At 63.5% G+C, this 12,159-nt stretch overlaps 1 protein-coding gene across 3 annotated transcripts in view; it reads left to right on the plus strand.

The window, feature by feature from the left end:
* Positions 1-12,159, plus strand: part of MAD1L1 (mitotic arrest deficient 1 like 1) — a 319,021-nt gene that overhangs the window by 11,141 nt on the left and 295,721 nt on the right. For all 3 annotated transcript variants that reach the window (XM_027042376.2, XM_027042377.2, XM_027042378.2), the window contains exons 6-9: positions 382-463; positions 1,375-1,505; positions 1,655-1,769; positions 3,637-3,698. In XM_027042376.2, the coding sequence (XP_026898177.1) occupies positions 382-463; positions 1,375-1,505; positions 1,655-1,769; positions 3,637-3,698 (390 nt within the window). The remainder of the gene's footprint in view (positions 1-381; positions 464-1,374; positions 1,506-1,654; positions 1,770-3,636; positions 3,699-12,159) is intronic.

Here is a 12,159-nt window from a genome sequence, read left to right on the forward strand (position 1 = left end):
AGCTCTCTGAGCAGGACAGAAGTCTGCGAGGTCAGAAGGCTGAGTTCTGTCCCTGGGAGCTAGGCCTTTGCCTTCGCAGATGATGTCCTAGGAGGGCTCTGGACGCTCCTGGGCAGGGTTGGGGGGCTGTGGGGGGGGCCAGTCCCTGGTGGGTCTTCGGCTGTGGCTGTACCAGGGCCGGTGGCAGGCTGGGCAGGGCCCTGCACGTGGTGTGGACTTCGCCACCCACCGTGACCCGAGGGTACGGATCACAGGGCCCTGGGAGTGGGGAGGGGGTGGAGTATGTTTGTGAGGGTCCACCCTGGAGAGCCTCTGGAGTGAGGACAGCCGCTGGTTTCACACACCCCTGTGTCTGCACATCGTGTGCCTTTCTCCGGACAGGAAATGTCAGGAGGCTAACGAGAAGGTCCAGGAGCTCCAGGCCCGCCAGGAAGCGAGGGCTGACCAAGAGCAGAGGATCAGGGTGAGTGACTCCTTCTCAGACGCAGGCTGTGTCTGGGGGCTCTTCCCCTCCTGCCTCCTCGGTGGGGGTGTGCTTAGGGTGCCTGGGGACGGTGAGCTGCCCGCGCCCTGGTACCGCTGACACCTCTGCCTGCCTGTGCGTGGCGCGCCCGCGCTTGGTGCTGGGGATGCCACACGAGCGAGAGGAGAGAGCGGCTGGGCATCCGGAGGTGGGGGCCCTGCCTGCGGAGGAACTTGGGGCTCCTGCCTGCGGAGGAACTTGGGGCTCCGGACCCCAGCCCGAGTGACCTGGGCTCCCCCCGGCCCCTCCCCAGCCGGCTCCCCCGTCGGGCCTCCCGGCTCCCTCTGCTGTTCCACGTGCTGTTTTCGGGTACATCACCTCCGCCCTGGCCCCACCCCCCCCGCCCACCTCCCCGGATTTGCTCGCCTTCACGGCCTGTGTCTGCCCTTCCACCAGAGCGCAAGTGCAGAGGCCTCCTGTGTGTCCTGCGTCACCCTGTCCCCACTGCATGACCCTGTACGTGCCACAGAGCTGGGCCCAGTAAACATTTGTTGACTGACCGAGCCTGTTGGGGGACCTGCCACTGCTGGGTGCCGGTCGTCCTCAGGGTGTCTTGGAACCAGAGATCTTAGAGGAGAGGCTTTGTCACGTGGAAGAGACTCGCTTGTCACTTGGGTGCTAGTGTGGCAGGAGTGGGTCTAGCGTGGGGGACGTGTGTGTGTTTCTCCGATGCGTCTCTTTGGGGCGCCGTTGCCGCATGCCCTGGGGCAGACCCGCGCTAGGGTCCTGCCCCCGAGTGGGCACGACTCCCCTGGAATTGAGCGCCGAGAACGTGGCACAGAGGCACACCTCGAGGGCGAGCCGGGGCCGTGGAGGTTGACTCTGTCCTCTCTGTCCCTGGCCTCACTCAGGATTTGGAGCAGAAGCTGTCACTGCAGGAGCAGGATGCTGCGGTCGTGAAGAACATGAAGTCGGAGTTGGTGCGGCTGCCCAAGATGGAGCGGGAGCTGAAGCAGCTGCGGGAGGAGAGCGCCTACCTGCGGTGAGGCTGGGGGGCGGTGGGCAGCGGCCATGCGGGTGGCGGGGCAGAGGGGCGGGGGGCGGGGGGGGGGAGGGCGCTGCACTCCTTGTCCCGGCTCCTCCTGCCTGTGCGTGGCGGCCCTTTGAGGGATGTGGTGTCCGGCCCCCCAGGGAGATGCGAGAGACCAACGGGCTGCTCAGGGAGGAGCTGGAGGGCCTGCGGCGGCGGCTGGGGCTCCAGGAGAAGATGCAGGAAAGCCTGGCGGTCCTGGAGCTGGAGAAGGAGGTGAGGCTGGGGGCGTGCTGCACGTGGGGGACCCCGGGTGTTTCGGGCCCACCTTGCGCTTGCCCGCCTGAGATGTGGAAGCTGCCGGGCTGGTGCCGTGGGCGGAGCAGAGGCCCCGGAGCCGCCTGGCCGCACGTGTGGGTGCCGGCGAGCTGGCCCGCGGTGGGGAGACTCCACCGGGAGCCAGTGGGCCCCTGGTCGCGGATCGTGGTGCACGCGGGGGGCCGAGGTGGGTGTCCTGTCGGGAGGACCCGGCCCCCTGCCGTGGGGGCGTCGAGGTGGAGGAGGGTGAGCGCTTCCAGAAGCCGGAGAGAGGGCCAGGAGTGGGTTCTTCCCGAGAGCCTCCAGGAGGAGCTGTGAGAGCGCGTGCTGTGTCCTCAGCCCCCCGGAAGAAATTGGAAAACTGGAACAGATAGGGGCCGTGGTGCGGGGCGCCTGACACAGACCGGCTCCCACCCGCAGATGGGACGGACGCCCGGCTCCGTTTCCTCTCCTGTGTGTGCTGTTGGGACGCACGCTGGCGTTTGTGGGACGCGCTCGTAGAGCTGGTGCGAGGGCGCGGTGCCGAAAGCATCCCGTGGGCTCTCCTCCCGTGGGCGCTCCAGGGGGTGCGGGAGCCTGTCTCGCCCGGTGCGCCCACGTTACACTAGCGCTCAGCCTCCTGGTCTCTGTCCCCCGGTCTTGCTGTCCTTCTGCACGGCCCCCCCAGGTCGTTCCCTGCCGCCTCACCTATGAGCCGTGCGGCCCTGCATCGTTTCCTGGGTGGTGGCAGGTGTCCTGCAGTTGGTCACAGCGGAGGCCTGTGGCCTCATGGGGTGGGAGCCGAGCTCCTCACAGGTGCTGGCTGACGTGTGAGCTTGGCCCGCAGACGCAGCCCTAGATGGAGTGTTTCCTCTGGACAGTTGTGACACCGGTTAAGGCTTTGTCTCTCGAGTCACACTGCCTCGTGGGACATCCTGCCATGGATGCTCGCTGGCTCTCTGGCCCCGGGCAAGTTGCTTAACCTCTCCGTGCACCTGTGTATCGAGGAGCGTCAGAGTGTGCCTTGCAGGGTTGTGGGGGCTCAGCGAATTCACGGCGAGTACTTCCCCAGTGCCTGGCGTCGGTAGGTGGTCGCTAAGCATCGGCTCTGTGCCCAGCTCTGTTACCTGGCCCATGCCCTCACGTGGTAGGGGCCACTCGAGGGACTGAGGGAGTGCGGTGATGCCAGGACCGTGCTTGGCCCGGGCGACGGGCACGGGGGGCCGGACGAAGGCACGCGCTTCTTGCCCTCAGGTGGTTCCATTCCAGAAGGGGAGGGAGACTGATCTGGAATGCAGGTCCGTGTGAAGCAGCGTGAGGAATGCGGGGTCAGGCAGCCCTGCGCGTGGCACCAGGTGGGGGACGTCCCCACCTTCTCCCGTTCTCCCTGTGGGGCCACGTCCACTGTGGACACTTGGGCGCTAGGGCTGAGTGCATCTGCCCTGGGACCCGGCATCCCGTGGAACCCCTGGAGCAGGGGAGGGGCGTGGGGTCTTGTGGTTTCAGCGCCCGGTCTGCCTCAGGGCCGCTCGGCCTGCTTCTTCCTGAGTCTGCGGGGCCGGCCGCCAAGGAGGCGCACTCGTAGTTGGGCGGAAGCCGTCTGCTCTGGAGCGGACTCCATGCCCCCAGGCGTTCAGCTGAGATGAGGGCAGGCTCTTCTGAGGGGTCAGGGAGACTTAACCTCCTCCTTGTCGCCGGCAGCTCCGCATGAGGCTGGGTGGTCTGGGGACCGACGTGGGGTTGTGTGAAGAAGGGCGGCGGGTCGCTCGCCACAGAGGCCTTGTCAGGGGTGGGGGAAGATGCTGGGGTCGTGGCACCCTCAGCGTTCGCCTCCTTGTCTTTGCAGAAGCTGCTGGCAAAGCTGCAGAGCTGGGAGCGTCTGGAACAGACCACGGGCTTGAACATCAGGTAGGCGGAGGGCGCCCCCGGCGGTGAGGTCCTGCCTCCCCTGGGCCCCCGGCAGCTGGAGCCCCTGGCAGAAGCCCTGCTGGAGGCCGCCTGCCGGCTTGTGCAACAGCCTTTTGGGTTTGATGTGGCATTTTGCTGACAGGAGGGAAATGCAACTAAGGGACTGTCCCTGCCCAAGTCTTAACTTTCTCCTTTAAGGTCGGTGGTGGCATGGTGGCAGGCTTTTGACCGCACTGCAGCGGTGGCTTCTGTTAAAGGACCTTTGCCTATACTGAGGGAGCGATTGCTTTTGGGGGCGAGCCATTCCTTTTAGGCAGATGGAAGGCGGGGAGGTGGACTGAGTTGTCAGGGGTGAGAAGGGAGCATCGTTGTCCCGTCAGGACCCCGCGGCGTGCCAGCAGGGGAGCGGCAGGATGCAGAGGGGCAGCCGTGGGGGCAGCTGGGCGGTGAGCTGGCGCCTTGTCCTCTGGTGGCCCGGACGGCCTGGGGGGGGCATCTTTCCACTGCTCCCTGCCTCCTGTCCTGGGGGCTACTGCCTCTCGTTCTCCAGCATCGCTGCCTGTCCCTCGGTCCCCGGGACTTTGGGCCCCCCTGTGGATAGACTCCTCCCAACAGCTTTGTCCTCGTCTGGTTGTTCTGTTCTGGGTGAGGGCTGGTGGGAGACCGATCGTCCCTGTTCGTCTGGAGCTGTGGTGCTTCAGGAGCCTCTTGTTTCGTCAGCTTGTGTGACTTTAAGACTGTAGCTCCCTGTCGTCTTTCCTGGTGCTCTTGGAAACTGGGCCAAGATTGAGAGCCTGCTTTAAAGAGCTGTCCCGTAATTACACTGTCCGAGGGCTGGTTCTGGAACCTGCCGTGGTTTCCATCAGCGTTACTGACTTCGGTGTCTGTCCCTTGTAAATGCCTCCTCGTCGTCTCTTTGCCCAGCTGAGTCCCAGAGGACGGACGCGGCTGCTGTTCCTTCCTGAGCTGCACCCGCCGCCAGACTCGTGGAGGGCTGACCCGGTGGAGCCTCACCTACTCTCTGGGCTTAGTAACTCACCAGAACGCTTCCCTCCTGCACCTAGGGAGGCTTGTCAGAAGAGAAACCTCTGTGACTTCTTTCTCTTGCGGGAGATCAGAGGCCCACTCGTGCCCGATCAGACCAGCTGGCGGAGTGTCTGAACGCCCAGCATGTGCCACAAAGCCCTCGACATCAGTCAAGCCTGGGGCTGGTGCACAGCTGGCGGCCGCCTCTGGCCGGGGCGGAAAGTGTGGTTCCTCCTCCGGCCCTTTGGTCTCGCTTCCAGATCAGAGGGCCTCCCTGAGTGTGGCTGGCATGCGGGGGGGACATGCGGGGGGGCCTGCAGAGGTCTGCGGGCTGACCGCCAGCTGGGGTGCTGCTTCTGCCTGGTCACGCGCCTGTGTGTGTGTGTCATGTGTTCACTCGGCGGCCGGGCCCTGGAGAGGCAGAGGAGGGGGGTGGTCGAGGGCTCTCAGAGGTCGGGGCTGCTTGGGGCGGGCGGGAGGGAGAGGAGGGTGTGAGTCTGTCCCTGGCGTCTCTGCCCTCCCCTGGCTCGTGGGCCCCTCGCCAGTCTGTGCCTGGCCCTGGGCCAGTGTTCCCATCGCCGGGAATGCGGCGCGCGCCTGGCCTTGTGTGTGGAGGCTTACAAGTCACGTACTGCGGAGCGGTGCTGGCCTCTCTTCCGAGCAGCTGGAGGCTTCTGGGGAGGCGGTGAGGCATCCTTGTGGCCCTTGCCTCCCGGCACCCCTGGTGAGGGTCCCCCGGAGGGGCAGGTTTTCTGTCGTGTGCCCGGTCTCTCTGTGCCTGGCCACCGCGGGGGCCCCTGGGGAACCTCAGTGTCTCCTGTTCACCCTTCCTGTCCGCAGCAGGGCGCCTGGGTGGGCTTCACCTCCAGTCACTTGTGTCCCTCTTAGGTGGGTCCGTGTGTCCTGTAACAGTCGGTGGGTCGCAGGCTTGTGTATTGGTCCAAATGCAGGGAGTCGGCCTGTCCAAGACCGCACTTGACCTTGAATGCCGTGAGGAGGAGTTGGGCCATCCTCTTTTGTCAGGTCTTGGGCAGTTGGAGGTTTGTGAGCGGGGAGGGAGACCTGGGGGAGCCTACGTCCGGCAGAGTTGAATATGGGGAGGGAGATGGGCGGAGGGAAATAGGGCACAGGGAGAAGTTGGGATCCCTGCAAGGAGGGAGGGGTGGACCCGGTCGGGAGCGCTGAGACCACTGTGGGTGGCCGGGGTGGGTCGGCCCCGGGTGGGTGTAGGGTGGGTGGCCTCCGACAGCGTAGCCGTCGTGTCTGCGGCTCACTGTCAGACCTTGGTGAGCGGTGCCTGAATCTCTGTTTGGCCCCCGCCTGGCCCTCAGGGTTGTGGGGCTGTCTTGTGCCTCATTTTACACATCTGCGAGTGGAAAGATTTTTCTAGAATAGTGGTTTCTCACCATGGAAGTCAGACTTTCTCCCTGTGAAAACCTGTTTTCACGCTAGGCCGGGGGCTTGCACCCCCAGAGCAAGACCAGCTGGCTCCGAGAGACAGCAGTGAGTCCCAGTCCAGCAGGTGCCCCGGAAGCAGGAGCTGGAGGGGCCGGGAGGGCCTTAGGACCTTAGGACCTGGCAGGCTTGATTCTCCTGGCCTTTAGGCCAGGGCTTTGCCGCCACTTTGGGACTGAAGGGACTCGCTTGGCGTGTGTCGCTTGGTGTGTGTCGTGACCCCCAGCCCCCAGATCCTGTCCAGGGTCTCCTGGGCTTTGAGAGCTACCGCCACTAGGTGGCGCCCCAGGCCCCGTGATCCTGCTCCCTGCGCCTTGAGCGCCTTGGGCCCTTTGGCTTTCTGGCTCCAGACCTCTGCCTGTAGTTCTTCCTGGCCCTCTGCTGCTCCCCGTGGACCTCACGTGCTACGGCCACGGCCTGGAGGAGCAGCCTGTGGATGGCCGGCTGGCTGCTGTTGACCGTCCCACCCCTGCCCTATTCTTGCCCAGCCTCTGATCCTCAAATGCTTGATGCCTATGAGATTCTGGTGTCTTAGCACAGATATTCCTTGCATGGGCTTTCCTCTGGGTGCAAGGCTGTGTCTCTTCGCACGTTCTTGGAGGGCCCTGCGGCCTTGCCAAGGTTGGGAATAGGTCGGGTCTAACGCCTGGAACAGACCAACCCCCTGGAGTTGACACGGCATGACCGTTGCCACCTTTCTCCCAGTTCGGGATTTCTCACATCCTGAGGAGCCCAGAGGTGTCAGGGAGCTGGTTACGTGAGCTGGCTGGGGCGGTCCGGCAGTGTGACCCTGTAGGGAAGTCCCGTGCCAGTTTCCTTGTCTGCCAGACAGCCTCATCCACCCGGATGTTGCTGGACGCCTGTCTCCAGCATGTGGGTCCTGTGGGTTGGAGGCAGGTGGGCCGCCGGACTCGGAGAGTCCTGGTGGGAAGGAATACTGCACCGTGTTGGGTGGGGCCTGCGTGCTCGGGGGTGGGGGGAGGGTGGTGCCTGCAGGTCCCCATCCTGGGGCAGCGAAAGCCGACTGAGGGGTTCGGCAGCAGTACACAGATTGCGCCGGCGTGCGGAGACCTGTGACGTGCTGAGCCTTGTCTGGGGAGCGTGGCCCGGCGGAAAGGTTTGAAGGTGCTGAAGGCGGACACCAGGAGACACTCTGTGTCTGTGTCAGCCTGGGTGTGACCTTCCGGGGGCACTGGGGAAAGACTGACGGAGAGGCCAGTGGGAAAATGGAGCAAAGGGGGTACCTGCAGCAGCAGACGGGCCTTTCCCTTCAGACAACCGGGGTCGTTTGCTATTTAAGTAGGTTAGAGAGGAAACGTGATTGTCTCGGTAGGTGCGGAGGTGTTGGTGGGAACTCAGCACCCACGCACGATCGCAACCTTTGAGCAATGTAGGAGTGGAAGGGTCCCCCCTCCCCAAGATGCGGCACCTGCTGTCCCTGTGTCTAGCCCGCCCTCTCCCCGCTCCTCTGCGGTGGCAGCGGCGGTGCGGCCAGCGCACAGTGGGAGGGAGGAGGAAAGGCCCGCGGCCGGGCGGGAGGACGTAAAGCTGCCTCTGGTGGGGGGCAGCACGATCGTCCGTGTAGGACGTCTCTGGGCATCTGTAAAGAGCCGGAAGTAGTAGGTCTGGCAGCTTCACAGTTACAAGGACAACGCGCGCAAGCGGACTGAGTTTCTGTGTGCCAGCAGCGAACAGTTGGAGTCACACAGCCCTGAAGAGTCGCGTTGGAAATGTGAGGCTGAATGCAACGGAAATCTGCATGTTGTAAAGTAGAAGTTCTTTCTAGAATGACAGGAAGTCACCTAGCAGCGATATCAGCAAGTGGAGAGCGATCCCGTGCTCGCAGGTCGGAGGACTCCGTGGTGGGGACACGTCAGTGTGCTAAAATTCATCCTCACCTCCAGTGCCTTCCCAACCAAAGTCCTAGCAGGCCTTTTGGTGGAAACCAGCAAACTGATTCTGGAGTTTCTATGGAGACGAAAAGGATCTAGAATAGCCAGACTTGTTTTTGAAAAAAAACCGTGGGCTTACGATGGTTAATTTCCAGACGCACCATAAACCGTATTGATCAAGGCAGCGGGTTAATGGTGTAAGGATAGACTTACACGTCGACGGAAAAGACTAGAAACTTCCGGAATAACCCGAGTATGGAATCTGTTGGTCTCCATCGAAGGTGACAAGATAAATCAGTGGGAAAGAGTCAGTCTTCCGCAGACGGTGCTGATGCAGGGGGATGTCTGTATGGACAGATGTAGATTCTGGTCCCTTACTGTTCCGGCGTTGAACCAGTGGGGCGTGGACCTAACCTGGGGAAAAACCAAGGCTCTGGAAGCTTAGGACACAAAAGCGTGAACCAAAGATGAAAAAAATCGTTCACTTAGAGTTCCCCAAGACGAGAAACACCTTTGCTCTCAGAAAGATGCAGTGAAGGCAAGAGGCAAACCCTGGGCCAGGAGAAAATCTTTGTGATGCGTCTAGGTAGGTTGACGGGAGACCACAGCCAGATCTTGCTTAAAAGCTGGGCAGAAGACAAACAGATAACTTCACGGAAGAGGGTCCACAGACGTGAATAAGGAGGGGACTGATGCTCGGCATCATTTGTCATTTGGGGGGCGCTGGGACGCTGCAGCTGGCCCCGTGGGATGGCTGGGACCACAGGCTGGTCACACCAGGGGCCGTGACGGTGCGAGCAGCCCGCCGCAGGGGCAAGGTGAGTGGAGAGCCACGTGGCACTTGGGAAACCGTTTGGTGGCTTCCTGCAGGTTTACGACGTGACCTGGCTCTTCCGTCCTGGTTCTCACCCAAGAGAGGTGGAAACGCGGCCTCACAAAGATGAGTCCCGGAGTCTTCACAGCGGCCTATTCCCACCAGCCTGCGCGTGTGGATGGCGGGCTTGCCTGGCCGCGGGGAGTGGGTCAACGCGACCTCAGGGGGTGCTCCGCAGCCACGAGCGACGAGCCCTACTACGGTGCTCGGACGTGGGGGAGACCTGCTGACGCCGGGTGCTAGGAGGCCATGCACGTCTCGGGTTGGGATGCGATGGGGGCGTGAGGGGCCCTGGCAGCGTGCCGGAAGTCGCCTGCCCTCGGCTGCTGTGGCGGCCGCTCGTGTGTGCGTGCTCGTACGTGCGTCCCGCCTCTGTGGAGCTGATCTGTGGGCGATGGGAGGCTGTGGTGGGGGGTGCTGAAGCTTCCATTTTGGGTGGAGCCCATCCCCTGAGCCGGTCGGGCCCATGGGCAGTGGGACTGACCCGGGCTCTGTCTGCCGGCCTGCGTCTTGGGGCCTCGGGGCAGGTGCCGTGGGCATGACTGCTTAAATTCACCGCCCGCGGGGGGGGGGGGGGGGTTGGGTCGGGTGGGGGGGTTGGGGGGAGGACAGAAAGTGAAAGTCGCCTTCCTTCCTCCCGCCCTCCCCTGACTGCTGCCCTCCCACCTCGCATCGCCCTCAGCCAGGCTGGCTCTCTGTCACCGCCGCCCGGTCCCCATCGTGCAGTGCTCTCGTGCCTGGGGTGCTCTTCTCAGAGGAGGGGGCCTGGGGTCCCCGTGCTCATCCCCGGTGTGTCCAGGCACCGTCCACTGCCTCTGTTCTCGTGTGGCTTTCTGGAAGTCGTACGAGCACGCGAGCCCTTTGGTGCCCTCCGTCACACGGCGCTCGGTCCGTGTCCTGCACGTTCCCGGTGGATTTCCAGCGGTACTTCCGCACCGGCACGCGGCGCTGCTGAACCGAAGAGCCGCACGTCGCTCCGCGAAGTGGACGAGCTCTGTGTTGCCTCAGGCCCGTTGGCGGACACTTCGGTGCGCGGTGTGAGCGGCGCCTGAGTGGCCGGACAGATTCTCATGCAGGTGTTTTGCCTCAAAGACGGACGTGCTTGAGATCGGCAGATGGTGCCGGACCGCCCTCCAGAAACGCCGTCCCGGCGTACGAGTGGCACCGCTTAGTTTGGGCGGCACGCTCTCCGAGGTCTCGGCAGAGATGCGGTGTGGGGCTGCGGTGCCGCGAGGAGGCAGGACTCTCCAGCGGGCGGCTTTTGAAAAGCTCATTTGGCGGTTCCCACTGTAGGAAGCCTTATCAGCGGGCGAGGATTGCACGTTGAGTCCCTCTGTAGTCAAGCCCCTAATTTTGTAGAGGAAATGACTTGCTGGTGGCGTGTGAGCCTCTGCGATTTGGCTCCTTCCCCCGTCCTTTTGTCCCCGGATCTGGCCTGGTTTCAGTCCGGCTGGGAGGGCGTAGTGCCTGTCAGGAAGCCCGCAGGTTCGACGGAGTGACGGGTCTCGGAGGCTGTTGGCACTAGGGAGGCCGAGAGGCTGGCGGGTCTCGCCGGCTCTGAGGCCTGGCGGCCGTGCCCCTGAAACTGCTGACCTGTCACCCGCAACGGACACGGGAACCCGGCACCGACCTGCGTGCTTCCTTCCCAGCAGCCTTTGTTGGCTGGCCAGGTGACCGGTCGCCCCCGATGTGTGATGTGTGAGGCCAGTCAGGATGACAGTGAGGCGGAGCACGATTCCTTCTTATTGGCCACCCCTGACACCTTTGTGGCCGCCCGTCCTCTGGTCGCCATTTCTAATGCCCTGGGTCTGGGGTCACTTGGGACGCGAGGCGCTCCTGGCGCTGGGGGGGGAGGGGGGCGTGCTGTCAAGCTTTTTTCACCATTTCCCTTGGTCTCGGTTTGGTTTCTTTTGCGGCTCCAGACGAGGAGGAGGAGGTTGGGCAAGAGTCTCACCTTCTGGGCGCTTGCAAGCGTGGCTCTTTCTTGTGGCCTCAGCCGTGAACGTGGCATTGTTCCTTCACTGGCTCCTTTGTCTACCGGAAGCTGTTCTCTGGGAGCCCCGGCCCTGGAGGGGCGCCTTCACCCACCCTGGGCTCTCTCTCTGTCGGCCTGCGCACCTGGGGCGGGCTGGGCCCCGGCGGCCCCAGAGCTGTGCCGGCAGGGCCCGGAGACTTGTGAGCCCATCCCAGCTCTGCAGGTCCCCGTGGAGGCCAGCGACAGAAGCAGGCGTTGTCGTGATTGACTCTCGGCCACGTGTTTGTCCCTCTGCTGGGCATCCTCAGTCTTCGGTCTCGTGAAGGAAGGGCGGGGCTTGTGTTCAGAGGCTCCGAGCCTGGCAGCCAGCGCATGTGGTAGACGTTTGCGGAGTGAGTCGTGATAGGACCGCTCTGCTTTTGTGCATCCGTGTGTGTGCTTAGCTGTGACTTGGGACGGGGCCCTGTCGGCTGGCTTGGCTGCGACGACAAGGCTCCCGTGTTGTTCACTCTGTTGTGATCCGGTGGGAATCAGACGACAGGTGTGGCAGAGAGCTTCCTGACAACCGACTTTCTTCAGCTGCTACAGCCCATCCTGGGTCCGGGGGAGCAGCCCCGGCCCATCCCTTGCTCCCCATTGAGGTTTCAGATGTGAGTCTGGCCTCTGCTCGCCAGAAGCGGGCAGAAGCGGGCGTGCGTGGCGAGGCTGGACGGAGCAGCATCCCCGACGGACCGGCTCCCCACACCGGGCCCCGCTGCGGCAGTCCCGGATGGGGCTGGGCTGCCCAGGGGGCTGTGACGGGGACCACAGTCTGCGGCACAGGCCTGTCCCCTCTGCCCCCGTGCGCACAGCAGGCCGTGCTTACCGCACTGTGGGCAATACAAGAAGGGCAGCGCTTTCCTGGAGGGGCTCCGCCCTGTGTGTGGTCACCCTGGCCGCGCAGATGGTGAGGCAGGTGCCCTGTCCCAGATGGACGTGCCTGGTGGTTCAGCACTTGCGGTGTGGCCCTCGAAGCGCTTTGGAGGGCTTCACTCCCAGCTTTATAGACATGGCCCTTCTACCTCTGTACATCGTGTTAAATCGATTGGAAAAAGTCTAAAGCCAGGTAGTGAAAGGATTTAGACAAAACAGGCTATGCTGGGTTACCCCGGGATTGGGTTGGAGAGGGAGGAGGCACCTCCCTGTTCGGTTGCTGCAAACTTGGAGAGGCCTTTTTGAAGTCCTCCTGGGGGGGGGGGG

This window comes from Acinonyx jubatus, chromosome E3, assembly GCF_027475565.1.
Source record: "Acinonyx jubatus isolate Ajub_Pintada_27869175 chromosome E3, VMU_Ajub_asm_v1.0, whole genome shotgun sequence".
Classification (NCBI taxonomy): Eukaryota; Metazoa; Chordata; class Mammalia; order Carnivora; family Felidae; genus Acinonyx; species Acinonyx jubatus.